This window comes from Phragmites australis, chromosome 16, assembly GCF_958298935.1.
Source record: "Phragmites australis chromosome 16, lpPhrAust1.1, whole genome shotgun sequence".
Taxonomy (NCBI): Eukaryota; Viridiplantae; Streptophyta; class Magnoliopsida; order Poales; family Poaceae; genus Phragmites; species Phragmites australis.
In genome coordinates this window covers 29,797,794-29,814,609 of record NC_084936.1, presented here as the reverse complement: position 1 = coordinate 29,814,609, position 16,816 = coordinate 29,797,794, and the positions used below count along the sequence as shown (strand labels likewise).

Sequence of the window (16,816 nt, the reverse complement as noted above, 5' to 3'; positions counted from 1 at the left end):
ATGGAAATGGGCCTACAACACTTCGAAATTCACGTGACAATCAAGTCGTTTCATTTCATCAGATCGGGCTGCACATTAGTACGCACATTGGCCTGACCTCCGATTATTTAGGTGTACTTAATTAAGAGCGAAAGCTACGTTACAACACCGATCGGTCGATCGATCGATATCACGGCAAGCTCCACGGTACAAGACAAGAGGACGAATCACGGACGACGACGACGGCTCAACAACCTCGGCAGGATCGAAGGGCACGACGCATTACTGGCTGCTCATGCTAGCTTAATTCTTGCTTGCATGGCTACACGGGCACTGTCCTGTTGTACCCCGCCGATGCCTCGCCGGCGCAGTCGTTCTCGCCGGACATCTCCTCCAGGGACTTGCCCTTGGACTCGGGCACCAGGAACGTGAAGAGCAGTCCCAGCAGGTTGCACCCGGCGAGGAGGAAGAGCGAGTTGCGCACGCCGATGCCCGCAGGGTAGCCGTGGTCTGTCCTGGCCGGGTCCCGGTTCTGCGCCAGGTACAGGAACCCGAACGACCCCACGATGGCGCCCAGCTTCCCCGACGCCGCCGAGATGCCGTGGCAAGTCGACCGCAGCCTCGCCGGGAAGATCTCCGCGGGCACGATGAAAGTGGTGGCGTTGGGCCCGAAGTTGGCGAAGAAGAAGGTGAAGCCGTACATGACGATGAAGCCGATGTGGTTCCCCGGCGTCGTCCAGTGGTGATACGGCACGGCCAGCCCGAGCATGAACGCCGTCATCATCAGGAACCCCGTCACCTGGATGGCGAACCGCCCCACCACGTCGATCAGCGCAACCGTGAACCAGTACCCCGGCACCGTGCCGCACAGCGCGATCAGAGACTGCGCGCGCGCGATGCGGAACAGCTCGTCCAGTGCGCCCATCGTCGCCGCCTTGGGGATCCACCCCACGGCGCTGAAGATATCCTTCTGGAACAGGTTCTGCGAATAGAAGGCGATGTCCAGAAGGAACCACGTCGCGGACGTGCCCAGGAGGTGCAGCCCGTGCCGCTGGAGGAACTCGCCGGAGAAGAGCCCGAAGGAGTTTCTAGCATCCTTGTTGCTGGTGGCCTGCTCCTCGTCAGCAGAGATCTCTACCTGCAGCACCTTGGACATGTCGGCCGCGGCCTGCTTGGCGTTCTTGGCGACCAGCGCCGTGTACCGCGCCGTCTCGGGCATCTTGGTGCGCCAGTAGTAGGTGAGCGCCGCCGGCATCGCGCCCAGCATCAGGATGATCCTCCACACGAAGTCGGCCTGCGGCGGCGTGGAGCCGACGGGATCGACGGCGTAGGCCGGGGCAGGGAAGCGGGTCTTGAACGCCGCGGACACAACGATGGCGACGAGGCCGCCGGCCATGATGCCGAAGCCCTGCATGGCGAAGACGGCGGCGATGAACGCTCCTCGCGTCTTCTTGTTGGCGTACTCGGACATGATGGTGGCGGAAAGCGGGTAGTCGCCGCCGATGCCGAAGCCGAGCCAGAAGCGGAAGAAGCAGAGCGTGGCCATGACGGATGCAGGGGTGTGGCCGAAGGAGAGGCCCGATGCGACGGAACAGAGGACCATGAGCATGAGCGTCATGCCATAGACCTTCTTACGGCCGAGCTTGTCGCCCAGCCAGCCGAAGAAGAGCTGCCCTGAGAGCGTGCCGACGAAGGCGACGCCGTTGACCGCGGCGGATACGTGCGGCGGGAGGGTGCCGGGGGTGGGGGAGCCGTCGACGTGGTAGTAGATGCGGCCGAGGAGCTTGGTAACGAGGGAGATGCAGAAGAGGTCGTAGGCGTCGGTGAAGAAGCCCATTCCGGCGACGACGATGGCGGTGAAGTGGTACCATTGCGTCTTGGCGGCGTCGAGCGCGCCGAGCACCTGCAGCTCGCCCGCAGCCATTGCCGACTCGCCTCGACCTGTCTGGTCCGGCGGCGGCGCGCAGGACACAGGACAGGACAGGAGAAGGCAAGGCTTGATCGATGCTTGCTTGGTTGGTCTGGGCTGGGCGACAAGCGAGGGAGGAGGATGGCCACTATTTATACGATGCGGCGAGAATCTTTGTGTGGCGGCCGAATATTCCACGGTTGCACTCGTCGTTCCCGTTTGACCGTCGGCGCTATTGGTGGCCTGTGGGGTCCACGCCACAGACAGGCTGTTGACTGTTGTTGTAGTTGACACTAGACAGGCCGCGTTTTCTTAGTTTCTTCCATATGCATACAAGAGCTGTTTTACAGTTTACACACGCTTTCTTTATTATATATATTCTTGCTTCTACATACTACTAGTACTTGCCAGGGATGATTTAGGGGTGGCAACAGGTATGCCCCCATTAGGTTTGATCTGCCCACATCATATATCACCTGGCCTTTTAAAGCCTATCTTCTAATCCACACTCTGACCGATTTTAAATTGACTCAATTTCAATAATTCAATGATAGATTCGGTTTGAGCCACTCGAAACATTCTTATCTTCTTACAATAATTACTAAGAACATTAACAATCATCACCCTCTTAAGCAACAGCAACAAGAGTTAATTTGAAGTTGATAAGCAAAACAGTAAATATAATAAACTGAAGGAGACTTATCCGTAATAAGTTTCATGGAACCATCAATGTGACCTTTCATGTTACTAGCTTTATCATATTTTTAACCACAGACTATAGAAAAACTCAACTGATGATCCATAAGCTGCTTTGATTTCAATAGATATCTCTTTTGACTTTGCTGTTTTATTGCACATAGTTTTCAAATCAATTTCCTTTCTCTTAATAGGCTGCTCGCATTTGTCGGAGGGTGAACTCCTCAAGCAGGGATCCAGAGGGACCCCCTTTGAGATTCGGCCGGGGGATAATTCTGAATCCGTTTTGCGGGTGAAATAAATATGAATAAATGAGATGCAAGTGGAATGGAATGATCGGATGCAGAAATGAGTAAATACTCAGGGGATTTTTAGACAGGTTCCGACCGCACTGAGCGTAACACCCTACTCCTGTGTGTATGATATAAATGCTCTGAGAATATTTCTCTGAGTATCTGCTGTGTACAAGAATATTTGTCTAAGTCTAGAGCTTCATGCTCCTTGTTCTTCGGCCGATCTAAGCTTCTGTGCTTATTGCCGGTTGTCGAGAGTTCGATCTCATCCGAACTGGTCCTTTTTCTCCGGGGAGCCCGCCCCGCCTTTATACCTGCCGGGGCGGTAGCGTGCCCAGAAAGGATGGCGTGAGTTTCAAGACGCCATAAATGGAAATCAACCATCATGGGCTGCTGCGCGAGGTGACGGGGAGGGTTGAAAACGCGCCCTGTCCGATCTTGTTCGTCATCATGCTGTTCTTCAACGGACGCCGCGGGGAGGGCCCACTGGGCAGCCACTAAGCAGCCCAGTGTGCCCGCCCGGTCAGAGCAAGTCTGACACAGCACGGCGGCAGGCGAGGCGCCTTGGGCTTCGCGATGCTATCCCGAGGCGCGCTAGATGACGCGCGATGAGACCCGTGCATTAAATGTCCACACGCCTCCCTGCCAGGCCGTGGCAGGGACTGGCAGCAAGCGTGGGGGGAGCAGTTGGAAGTGACAGACCATGCGTCCTCTTAAATGCAGCATCGGGCCTCTCACCAGCTGACACCTCACCACTGGGCCTCTGTGGGGGCCACCGACGAAGGATTTCTCAGGCCCTCGGGGAATCGAGTGCTCGGGGGCCACTGTTCACGGTCCGAGCACTCTCTCCTGGAACTAGCTGTTCGGGTCCTCGGGGAACTGAATGTTGGTGATATGCCCTAGAGGCGATCGAGTTTGCGGATTGGATCTGCTAATGGGCTTTAATGTTGATTAAAGGACCATTAGGGTTTAAAGTCATAATGGGCTTTAATGTTGATTAAATGCCCATTAGCGTGCTCTATATAAGAATAGGCAGGGGCCAAGGAGCATTGAGTTTTTCTGGAAAACAGATCTTGCCACCAAAAACCCTGGCCGCCTCCTATTCCCGAACTCCCTTTGAAACCCTAGCCGAGCGCGCGGTGCTAGCACACCGGCGTACGGCGATTCCATCCTTGTACGTGTGGATACCGTAGAGGCGCTGATCTGCTCGGGGTACTCGGGACGTGCTCAGGGTACTCGGGACGTGCTCGGGGGTGCTCGGGACGTAATCGGGGTACTCGGGACGTGCTCGGGGGTGCTCGGGTCGTGCTCGGGGGTACTCGGGACGTGCTCGGAGGTACTCGGGTTGCGCTCGGGAGTACTCAGGACGTACTCACGAGTACTCGGAAGGTGCTCGGGACGTGCTCGGGATGAGGTTGACGATCGACTACTTGACGCGCACGACGTTGGATTAGTCTGCTCCAACTCTTCTTCCGCTGCACTGCTCGTCAAGTGGTAACGATTCATGATCCCCTACTCGCATGGCTTCCTGGTTGAATGCGGTAGAGAAAATTTATTTTGTGCTAGCGTAGCCTACCCGTTCCCCAACACTGAATGCTTGGGGGTCACTGTTCACGGCCCCGAGCACTCTCTCCCGGAACTGACTTCCCTTGGGTGCTCGGGGGACTCGGGTGCTCGGGGGCCACTGTTCGCAGCCCCGAGCACCCTCTTCTCGGTACTTGGTTTTTCTTGTCGTCAAGGGACTTGAGTGCTCGGGGGGCCACTGTTCGTAGCCCCGAGCACTCTCTTCCTGGTACTTGATCTTCTCGGGTCATCGGGGAACTCAGGTACTCGGGGGCCACTGTTCATGGCCCCGAGCACCCTCTCCCGGAATTTGGTATTCTCGTACCTCGGGGAGATAACCCCCGCGGGATGGCACCACGTGACAATCTATTGTTCTGTTCTGACCTTGGGACTCGGGGACCCCTGGTTCCTGTGTCACCGACACATTGTTTCATAGTCCCCTCTAGAGGGAAAAAAGAGTGAGCATATGAGCAATTGAGTTCATAATAAATGATGGACACAAACAACCTTCTTTTCACCTAATTAACTAAAGGATACTGTCGGTGACATAGGAACCAGGAGTCCCCGAGCCCCGAGGTCAGGACAGCAAAATGCCACGTGGTGCCTTCCCTCGGGGACTATCTCCCCGAGGTCCGAGAAGACTCAGTTCCGGGAGGGGTGCTCGGGGCCATGAATAGTGGTCCCCGAGTACCCAAGTTCCCCGAGGACCGAGAAGAGACATGTCCGGGAGAGGGCGCTCGGGGGTATGAACAGTAGTCCCCGAGCACCCAGAGTTCCCCGAGGACCTGAGAAGCCCATTGCCGGTGGACCCTACAAGGGCTCAGCGGTGAGGTGTCAATTGGTGAGAGGCCCGATACTGCATTTAAGAGGGAGCGTGGCCTATCACTTCCAACCACTCCCTCCACGCCTGTTGTCAGTCCCTGCCACCGCCCGTTAGGGAGGCGTGGGGGCATTTAATGCGATGGGTCCCATCGCATGTCATCCTGCGCGGCTTGGAGATATCGTCGCTGGGCTTGAGGCTTATTGCCTGCCTCCCCTGCTGTGTCAGGTCCGCTCTGACCGAGCGGGCATGCAGGGTGGTTCGGCGGCTGCCCGGTGGGCCCCCCTCCTGCAAACGGCTAAAGCCGTGCGTAATGGGCGACAAGACCGGTCGGGGATGCACTTTTCAACCCCTGTAACGCCGAGCTGCAACCCATGATGGTTGCTTTCAATTTATGGCTCATAGGGACTCATGCCCTCCTTTCTGGGCACGCCAAGCCTCCCTGACGGTATAAGAAGGGGGTGGACACCCGGAGAAGAACAGGTTGACGAAGACAAGCAGACAAGCTAATGAAGATAGGACACACAAAGCTCGAAGCCGAGCAGAGGTTCTCCAAGATCGGAGCTCTAAACTTAGACAGAAAACCTTGTAACACAAGAGATCCACAGAGAGGTATTCCCAGAGCATTTATAGCATATACACAGGAGTATGGTATTACGCTCCGTGCGACCCAAATCTGTCTAAAAATTCCTTGAGCATTTACTCCCATTAGCATCCGGTCATCCGTCCCGCCTACATCCCACATACTCTCATTTAATTCACGTACGAGGTAGATTCAGAATCATTCCCCCAGCCGAATCTCAAAGGGGTCCCTCGGGATCCCCGCTTGAGAAGTTCATCCTCTGACAGATACATATATGGAATACATGACATCATGAAAATAATGGGAGACATACAGACACATAATGAAACTCCACTTCTATTTTGCAAATAAATAAAACGTCCATCAGCCCATCCACAAATACAAGTAACAGCTTCTTATTGCTGACTTCAAGCTACAACTTGAAAATCAACTATATCTTATCTAACTCCAATTTCGATTTCTAACAGCCGAAAGTTAGCGACCAAATCAAGGAGCTAGTTGGCAGACTAGCAGTTGATTGCAAAACGTATGTGCAAATAGGGTGAGGTGAGCCACTCACACTCACCAATGGAGACAGGGGGCCCGCGCACGATGGCCTCGGCACCGGCAGCGCCTAGGCCCACCACCGCCCTGCTACTAGTGCCCATGCTGTTGCCACCCACGCCACCGCCATAGCCCGCGCTGCTGCCTCCCGCTCCGCCGTCGCCACCGCCGTGTCCAACGGTCCCGCCCTCCATATCGATGTTGAGCTACTTCTAGGTTTGGTAGCCGCCAAGACTGGGAGTGAGAGATGTGGAGCCGTCGTGTTCGTTCCTGGGCTTGGGAATGGGAACCGGCATGGGCCTGGGGCCGGTGGGGTGCAGGGGTGGCCAAGTGGGACATTTTCATGCGGGCAGTTGGGCCACATCTCGCCGGTGGGGTGGCTTGTTAGGTTATTTTCAGCAGCATACATCTTGAGATTGATACATACAGACATACTAGTATATATACCAATTTTTTCACAAAAATTTAGTATACATATGAACACCCATGACCCTAAGTGGGCCCGCCCTTATATGCACCGCATAATTGGCCTATAATTGTTGTATTTGGAATACGTTCCACAAGAAAAAAGGATTATTGGACAACAATAGTGTCAATTGAGCTACTGATTGCTTGAGAGCGGAGAAATATGAAATGAATTACTCTATCTAATCACAAATATAAGTCTATTAGAATATTGACGCGGTCTCGAATATGATATTTTGACTAGCAATATTTATGGAAATATATCATCTTAAGTAGAAATAGTTACATATTTTGACTAGCATTCCAACTGATGTTGACTTAGGAGATTCTTAATTTTCCGAAAGTAATGTTGAACTCAAGTAATAGAACAGAAAGGGCCAGCGGCAATATAATGGAACGAAAGATTGAGCTCGAAGCAAAGCATTAATCTAGTGACGGACACATTCGCGCAGTATCTAAGTAGTATCGAAGAGCACTGTCAGTAATTAACAATGATCGATCGATCATAATAAAGTGGCAACGAAAGGGCCGGCTAGCTACTTGGAGATATATGGAGAATGATGTAGATGCATAGCACAAGCATAGGGTTGGAGTACTTGGGAGGGAGCTGTCGTTGCTGTTGCCCCCATGGTGCTGCACGCTTTAGTTTCTGTCCTCACAATGTGCTGCCCTCCAGCGGCCACTTCACCGAGACGCCACGTTCGATGGTTTTCCCTTGCCCCCTTTAATTAATTTTACCTCGCCGATATTTTTATTAATTTCCCCAATCGATCTTGATTAATGATTATTCTCAGCCCGCCTCTTCATTTCCGTAGAGGTAGATGCTGTGATGTTAAACAATGCAACTGATCATTATGTTGTCGATTGCAATGGACTATATATTGCTTCAATTCATTCTCTATTTTATTGTTTTTTTAAACGAATAAGTAAGAGATATGCCTATTATATTAAAAAGGACTTAGGCTCAGACGGGCAATACGTTGACATCACCGTTTACAACACCACCTAAAAACACTCTCGGAGAGAACATCAATAATGAGCTACCATTATCCCAAATGAGCTACCATTATCCCAAATCTCAAGCAAGTTAGCTAGAGTACCAGTAGTAGTTTGCATTGGTTTGTCAGAGGAGTGATGCCGTGTGCAACTGAACCCTTGAGGTTGATGAAGAGCCGGTTGACGGTTCCTTACTGTTTCATATATATTCTATATATGTGCCGATGGCAAGGGCATTTAACTATACGTACATATTTACTTATATTCCGGAGTATCTGTATTGCAGCATAAAGCTGAGAGAGCGCACTTGGCCAGATTCTGCATATAGCATATGTGGATCGGCTTTATATGGAGGGAGAAGGCTATGGCAAGCAAGCAGGACCATTTTCATAGCAACGTACGTACATAGATCTAATTAAGTCGCCATCTGTCAGCAACCTTTCGTTTCAGCCATAATCAATCGTCTCAGAGATCTCTTTGGTCGTCTCGAGCTTACTCGATGGATCCATGAAACGTATTCGTGTGCTTCAGCCTGGCTAGCTGTGCAATCAACGGCCACGTTCACTGCTACACAAACACTCAAGACAGATGGCTTTTAAGCCGTATTCTAGACGGTTTCCTCTCCGTTTGCCCCAAAGTGTCTGTCATGACCCCTCTAATCACAGTCACTTTATATTAGGGTTTGGGAGGCTTCTTATATTACGGTTTAGTAGGAATTATATTGTAGACGATTTCTAAGAAAGTTCGTCTTTGATATATAAGATACGGTAGACGGTTTGAACGTCAACCATCTCTGCTATCAATATATCGCAAACGGTTCTGAAGCCAAATTTATATTACGGTTTGGTAGGAATAGTATTTTGGAATTTTGGAATTTGCAAATACATGCGACCGCTTTCAAAATTGAAAGATCTACACTCCTGTCGCTTGTCATGACAGGAGGAGTCAGACGCATGGCATGTCCCTATCGCCCTTGGGATGGGCGACAACAGTCTGTCGTCCTTCCAACATGTGACATGTTTTTGGTATAAAAGGCTGCGTCGGCCTCCCACCGATCCCTATTCTCATTTGCTTCTTGCCCACCGACACGAGAGAGAGAGAGAGAGAGAGAGAGAGAGAGAGAGAGAGAGAGAGAGAGAGAGAGAGAGAGAGAGAGAGAGAGGAGGGGGGAGGGGAGGGGAGGGGAGGGGAGGGGAGAGCGGCAAAGCCCTGCCAAAATCCATCCATGTTTGAGGTAAGGATTCTAATCTTAGTATTTTTTTTTTTTTTACAAACCAGTTACCTTAGCCATTAGATCTAGTTTCGGATATAGGTTAGGCATCGAATCTAGGATTTGGTGATATTAGAGCAATGTTAGCATATCTACTTTAGGGGTAGTTATACTGTTATTAGATCTAGATTTTTAGAGCAAGGTAGAGTAATTGTTAGATCTAGGATTTGATAGTCAAGCTTAATTAGTTGAGTATTTAGGGAGTACAACATTTGAAGTATGTTTTATTATGTTCTGTTGTTGTAGATGTAGTACATATAGTTGTTGTAAGCTAAAATAATAGCATAGTTTTTTGTCAATTATGGGCAGGTATGTCGGATAATGGGATAAGTGGTATTTTAAGATTTTTTTTAGAAGGGGAGATTGTTTATAGTCTGTAAGGGGTAGATCTATTGGTGTTTCACTCAGTGGACAAGGGTATAGCTAGACCAATGAAAAATAGTTTTGGGGCATTGTACAGCTGGTTAATATAGTATTTTAAAATAGATCGCGAGAAACAAGAACTAACCATTAGTGTTGTAGTGAGCCGTGGAAGTGAAGGTGTTTACTGGGATCTTTTCCGATAACTGTTACCTCATATTGGAGGAGGTGCCTGGAGCGGGCAACTGAGAATGGTTGATCACTTATGTTGCTTGTTCAATGGAGGTACAGAGAGAGGGTTGGGGAGTTGCAAGCTCGAGGTACTATGGAGGAGGATGACAAAATGGTGGTGCATGAGGTGGAAGAATCGGAAGTTGGGTAGTCCTCGGCTGATCTGATGGAACCAATGAGTGAGGCAAATGAGGGGGAACTCATCTCAGATATAGTTGAAGTGATGGAGTGAGAGGATCAGGAGTACGAGGAAGCTCCTGAAGATGACATCTCAGATGATGAGGATGATGTTCATATCCCTGCGAACTAGAACAATCCTAATTTTGCAAACCTAGTGGTCAATGAAGTTGATCATGTGTCGTATGATGGGGACTGGATCAGAGAGGTCGAAACCAAAGGGGAGTATAGACTCAGGATAGAAGAAGCACGCTAGAGGCAGAAGGCACGTCTGGTGCAGCACGAGGAATGTTAGCGGTGAGCACAGTAACGCAAGCAGCAGACTGAGGAGCTTCAAAGGCAGGAGGAGGAATGTCGTCTCCAGGAGGACATTTTAAGGAGGCAGGAGACCAAACTTCAGAGGTGTGAGGAACTACTTTAGAGACGTGAAGCTCTTCAGTGTCATAAAGAAGAAAAGAAGTGTGAAGCGACACGTGAGAGAAGGGGGAAATATCATTTCTCCACGCAGTAGAATCCTTGTTATATCCCCAGCATTATAATATTTAAAACCATGCACCACAAACTTTGTAATAATTGTAGACATTTACTTTTGCGAATAAAAATATTGGCTTCTACTCTCCTCTTCATACAACTTAAATTTTTTGAAGTAGTTCAATTTCTCAGAAAACACGCAATCTTTGTAGAACTGCAGTTGCATAAATGTAGGGCCAATACTTGTCGTCCATTGAACAAACGACAGGTTCTTGTCATCCGTTGAACGGGCGACAGGTATGTGTTGCCCATTGAAAAGACGATAGGTACGACCTGTTGCCCGTTGAACGGATAACAAATTCTTGTTGCCGTTGGACGGGCAGCATGAGTATAAATTTGTTAATTTTGAAAACGGGTGCATATATTTTAAAATTCTAAAATTTAAAAATATATAAATAAAAAAAATCAGAAGTAGCATGTGCACAGAGTAGTAGAATTGAGCACTTCTCGGGCCGGGGCCCTGCTTTTATCTTGGCTCTAACTAGGCCAAGCCCATATATTGAAGTTGTGGTACTGTGATATGATGGGCTTTCTAACTGTTTTTACACATCTAATACCTGTCCGGCCCTAACTTTGCTAAAGCTATGATCATGCCAGTTGGGCCAAGCCAAAATTAGGAGCTTTTGTTTCTTTTAGGACTGTGATGCAATGTAGGTAGTAGGTTCTAACATGATGTGGTATATCTATCTCTCGCGATAAACCAAATTCCTCGATTGGAAGAAGCATATATTGTCGAATGAAGGTATACATATGCAGTATCGACACGATCGATGACACCTAATTTTACGGAGGAGGGCGAATTTACCGGCTGATAAGAAAGAGAGAAAGGCAGGGCCATCCAGCTTTATGCACGCGCACGCTACTCCGCGTACACACCACTTGTATCACCAATTTTATTTAACAGCGTGATGAGTGTGCACTTTACTTTGTGGGCTTACCTACCTGTCGAAATTAACGGCGTTCAGTGAGAGCCAGTGATCGATTTAATTTGCTAAGAACAGTAATCTAGCTAGAGGCTGGAGGTAGCAGCTTGCTAATTACACTAGCTATAGCTGTATGACTGGAGAAATTTCATCTACACTACGGTTGAACTGATCGATGCTGAAGGGTAGGCGCGCAGCAATTAATCAATGAATGACGATCCGTCAAGCTCACTTGAAACAACAATTATATTAGTGAATATATTACTCATCACGTCGTGTGGGAAAGTGTGTGTGTGTGTCTATATATATATATATATATATATAGGAAAACTAGTATGTACTCCTGGGTGTATGTACTCCCACCTCTCATATACCACTTTTACACGTGTGTCCTATATATATATATTGTGAATTACTCATGTCATGTACGTGTGGGATAGTATTATATTGTTGCATGCACGCTGGAAAATAATTCTATGAGACCAGATTGCTGACTTGTAATTAGTACTTCACTGGCCGGATCGATGCATGCTCTTGTGTTATTTTGTCATATGAATGCTTAATGAGTGGTGTCGCGGGAAATGAAGCTGGAAACTTTATCTTCCTTAATTTGCTGTGAGAATATCTGAATATGCATGCATGCATGCTTGTGCAACCCGGCCGGCCGGCCCCAGGTCAGCATGTATGCATCAGTAACGTGTCACAAATATAATGGACTGTTCCAGAGCACTGAAACATAATATTTACATGACAGCGATTTAACACAAACGCAAGTCGTTGTTTTAGGAGCCAGGTGCCCGATCCTTTACGACCCTCTTTTGATCCAACCAGCAGAATACATATTGTCTGCTGCCTGCTGGCGGTGGATGCGGAAAAGATGATATCGCAAATCGGCCTAGAAAATGATGTCGCAAATCTTCATTCTACATGCACTACTCTAAGTCAGTCAATTAATGGGAAAACACACACCAGGTGTCCAAACACCGGTTGGCTGAGCCTGGCTATAAATCTCCTCGTCCTTACCCGCCATTTCTGCACACGAACAGAGAGCTGTGGAACATCCTATACAACGTACGTCGCAGAGAGTGAGGGAGTTTGCAAGGCAGGCAACCAAGGATGAGGTGCGTCCTGTTGATGTGGTTGTGTCTTGTCCTCATGGCTGTGGCCGCTGCCGACGACGGGACGGCGACGGACCCGGCGGGTGCTGACAAGCCGGAGCCGAAGCCGGTTATTGCTCCAAAGCCAAAGCCAGAACAGCCAAAACCAACGCCTCAGCCCTACCAACCCAAACCATCGCCGAAGCCAGAGCACCCGAAGCCCACGCCCCACCCCAACCCAACTCCAGAGCCCACGCCGCATCCCGAGCCGAAGAAGCCGAGGCCGCCGCCGTACTCGCCGGGCACGCCTGGCAACTGACCAAATCGATCGATCGATCAGCTGCCTGCCTCGTGCATGCATCTCCATCACAAAGCGGATGAACCTACTAGCTGCATGCAGACACCTTCGAATAATATATAAGCGGTTTGTGTTACGCATGTATGTTATGCACGTGTACGTGCGTGACTACGTACCCGCGCACGTACGTATGTATTGTCCATCACAGTGTGTAAGCGTGCTTGTATATATATATTGTGTGGTCACCTATCAATAAAAAGAAACATGAATACATGTTTGTCTACTTAATTTTGTCGCTGTGTGCTTTCTGGTTGATATGATGCGACTGTTGCCCATATCTCGACATGTACATCGACGCGGACCGAATCTCTACAAGATGTTTAATAATTTATGAGAGTGAAGAAACTGTCGGCCGCCTTTGCTCACCGCCGGGAAATCCAGAGGCCGAGAGTATCCCGTAGGTAACGCGTGTTAGAAATATATTACATGTGTTATCAGTATAGGGAAGAGCTGAGAACTGAGCATACTCGGTTAGCATCCTGTAGTGGTTTTGTCTATCCTGTGGTTGTGTTGGAGGAGCAGCGACGGGGCTTGGTGGGCCGCCGAGCTGGACGCCGCGGTGGGCTCGTTCGACGGCGGCAACAACCTTGGCGACGACAGCGGCAACCACGACCTCCTCGGCGGCACAGACGGCGTCCGCGACCTCCTGGGCAGTGGAGACGGCGGTCACGACCTCCATGGAGACAGCGGCAACGGCCACGACCTCCTCAGAGACTCCGACGTACTCATGTGGGCGTGGGTGTGCGTGTGTGTATGCAAGTGAGTGTGTAAGTTCCATTTGTATTTAAAAACAAAGCATAGGCAAGGGCAACTGAGTTCATTTCTGTTATGGGCCTATTTTATTTCTTTGTTCGTCAAGGCTGCAAGATATATGGGCCTTCCCTCTTAGAATGGGCCCATATGATGATGCATAGCACTAGCACTCATCTCTCTTTCAAAGAGAGAGAGAGAGAGAGAGAGTACTGATCTTTCCAATTTGCATCTGGATCTACAGTGTACTCTCAACAGAAAAAAAAAAAAAGAGACAAAGTACTGTCAAGTAAAGCTTGCTTGCAAAAGACTCCGACAACCACGGTCGTTTGGCGGTGGCACAGACGTGCAAAAATTGCAGAAAAATGAAGAGAGATGGCCGGGTACTGGATCTCGCGACTCAGCATCGTGTAAAATTTCTCTCTCATTCGATCGATCCTATTTTTTAAGTATTTGGTTGGATAGATAGGTAGATGAGTGGAGTCCGAATACGTCCCGTCCCACTACGTATTGCTGCTGCTAGCTAGAGTGATACTGTACTTTATACGAGTGCGGTAGTGGGGCCTAGCCCTTGCTGCAAAAGTTGCGACTGTACCTACCTAGTGCTCCGCATGGCGATAATCTGGACACGCGTCCAACGATGGTTGGCTTGCCGTGCCTATAAATGACCCATGCCATCCGTCCACAAGTTACCACGCACGGCTGCCATTGCGTTCGCGTGAGATCAAGCTCAGAGTGCCAACGATGAGGTCCCTCCTCTCTCTGTGTTTCCACTTGGCCCTAGTCCTTACACTGGTCGTCAGTGTTCCTGCTCTGGTTGATGGAAGGGTGATTCGCCCTAAGCCTAGACCAAACCCAAAACCGGAACCCATACCTACACCACAACCAAACCCAAAGCCAAAACCTGAACCAGCACCGCAACCAGATCCAAAACCCGCACCGCAACCTGACCCAACGCCAAACCCTGAACCAAATCCACAACCCACGCCTCAACCGGACCCAAGCCCAGAACCTATCCCTGAACCTGAGCCCCAACCAGAACCACCCAAACCGGACCTGCAACCAAACCCAGAACCTATTCCTGAACCCGAGCCCCAACCGAAACCGTTAAACCCGAAGCCAGAGCCCCAACCTGAACCACCCAAACCGGACCCACAACCAAACCCAGAACCTATCCCTGAACCCGAGCCACAACCGAAACCGTTAAACCCGGAGCCAGAGCCCCAACCTGAACCACCCAAACCGGACCCACAACCAAACCCAGAACCTATCCCTGAACCCGAGCCCCAACCTGAACCACCCAAGCCGGACCCGCAGCCAAACCCAGAACCTATCCCTAAACCCGAGCCCCAACCGAAACCGTTAAACCCGGAGCCAGAGCCCCAACCTGAACCACCCAAGCCGGACCCGCAGCCAAGCCCAGAACCTATCCCTGAACCCGAGCCCCAACCGGAACCACCCAAGCCGGACCCGCAACCAAACCCAGAACCTATTCCTGAACCCGAACCCCAACCGAAACCGTTAAATCCGGAGCCAGAGCCCCAACCTGAACCACCCAAACTGGACCCACAACCAAACCCAGAACCTATCCCTGAACCCGAGCCCCAACCGAAACCGTTAAACCCGGAGCCAGAGCCCCAACCTGAACCACCCAAACCGGACCCGCAGCCAAACCCTGAACCTATCCCTGAACCCGAGCCCCAACCAGAACCGTTAAACCCGAAACCAGAACCCCAACCTGAACCACCCAAACCAAACTCACAGCCAAACCTAGAATCTATCCCTAAACCTAGGTCCCAACCGAAACAGTCAAAGCCAGAGCCACCACCTCATTTGCCGCCCCTTGGCACGGCCATGGAAGCGAACTGAGAGTAGAATGTATGCGACCTATCTAACTCGCTCTTGACTATGACCAAGTAATAATATTTGTGCGTGCGCGCTATATATGTAGTACTACTCTCTGTGCACCTGCGTGTGCTCGTGTTTTCCGTGTGTCTTCATCACCGTGCATGTGTGTATGCATGTATGTTGTGCTAAGTTTGTGTATCATTAATGAATAAAAAGGAACAAGTCTTACATGTGTTGTTGACTTGTTTATGTATCTGCAACTGTTGCTTTTTGGCGAGACTGATATTTTTTTTATTATTATGATGATGGGAACTACAAAACTACCGTATATAAATTTTATATCTGATTATGATACCATATCTATATATCTATGGACCTTCTTGATATTCAGAAATCTATTCATATCAGGAAGAGAATATCTAGAAATATGAAAACTCTCGATACGTATTTAGATATCTCTTAAACGAGGAGATCTATCTTTATATTTAAAAATGACAGGATCCTATTAGTAGAGGAGTCCAGATTGTACATGAGTACCTCGCTAGCCAGCGCATGCACAAGATCGATCGATTGATCGTTCAATATCCAATCAGCAGGCCAGTGATCATCTTGTATATATATAGAGAGAGAGTTACGCCACTAGTTGTTTTCCGTCGGCGCCCTTGAGCATCTCCTGCAACACCTGATCATCGAGGTACTCTAGCTCGATCACTGCCGGCCGCTTCCTCCTCCTCCTGCTGCTGCTGCCAGGAAGACGACGACCCTCGCCGGGGAAGTTGAGCAGGGCGAGGTGCCCGCGCATGGCGTAGACCGCACGGTCGTACGCCCGCGCGGCCTCCTCGGCCGTGTTGAACGTGCCGAGCCAGACGCGCACGCTCTGCCATCTGGAGTCGCGAATCTCCGCCGCGAACTTGCCCGACGGGCGGCGCCGCACGCCGCGGTACTTGGTGGTCTCGCCTCCGTCCTTCCCTGATCGTCCCATCCGCCACCCCCTCCATCAAATCTTTTATATATATATATGAGTGCGCAGTGATTAAGAACAACAATATAACGAATATGAAATTAGTTGTTAATTAGTACTGCGCGCGTGCTCTATGTTTGCTGAATTAATATGTTCAGGTCTTGAATGCGTTGTCTTAATATGGTCTAGGTTTTCTTTAGAGGTTGAAATATTTTCCCTTCGTACATCGAGAATCCTTTTGATAGTTACATCAGGGATGTAAACTAAATTAAGCATATATAGCTGATGTGGTGATGGATAGAATCATATACCGTGTAATAAGTAATTAATAGCCAATGTATCTATGGTTAGTCTCGTGCTCGAATTGCTAGATTGAATAGTTTAGTACAAAGATTGTGTTTGGTTCGGTTTCTGGTGGCTTATGCTTATGAGAAGTCAGAAACTGAATCAAACAATCCAGTTG

At 49.6% G+C, this 16,816-nt stretch overlaps 4 protein-coding genes across 4 annotated transcripts; 2 read left to right on the top strand and 2 right to left on the bottom strand.

Annotated features, from left to right (window-relative positions):
• On the bottom strand, positions 1–2,000 carry LOC133896432 (inorganic phosphate transporter 1-6-like). The gene has a single exon (XM_062337039.1). It carries the CDS (start codon positions 1,901–1,903, stop codon positions 302–304), a length of 1,602 nt encoding a protein of 533 aa, XP_062193023.1. The 5' UTR covers positions 1,904–2,000; the 3' UTR covers positions 1–301.
• Positions 2,001–12,494: 10,494 nt separating this feature from the next.
• On the top strand, positions 12,495–13,557 carry LOC133895236 (uncharacterized). The gene is made up of 2 exons (XM_062335390.1): positions 12,495–12,747; positions 13,280–13,557. The coding sequence occupies exons 1-2, from the start codon at positions 12,495–12,497 to the stop codon at positions 13,555–13,557; spliced, it is 531 nt and encodes a 176-aa protein (XP_062191374.1).
• Positions 13,558–14,249: 692 nt separating this feature from the next.
• On the top strand, positions 14,250–15,618 carry LOC133895869 (vegetative cell wall protein gp1-like). The gene has a single exon (XM_062336389.1). It carries the CDS (start codon positions 14,289–14,291, stop codon positions 15,411–15,413), a length of 1,125 nt encoding a protein of 374 aa, XP_062192373.1. The 5' UTR covers positions 14,250–14,288; the 3' UTR covers positions 15,414–15,618.
• A 405-nt stretch (positions 15,619–16,023) lies between these two features.
• Positions 16,024–16,389, bottom strand: LOC133895235 (ethylene-responsive transcription factor 14-like). The gene has a single exon (XM_062335389.1). The coding sequence runs from the start codon at positions 16,372–16,374 to the stop codon at positions 16,024–16,026; it is 351 nt and encodes a 116-aa protein (XP_062191373.1). The 5' UTR covers positions 16,375–16,389.
• Positions 16,390–16,816: the final 427 nt, after the last annotated feature.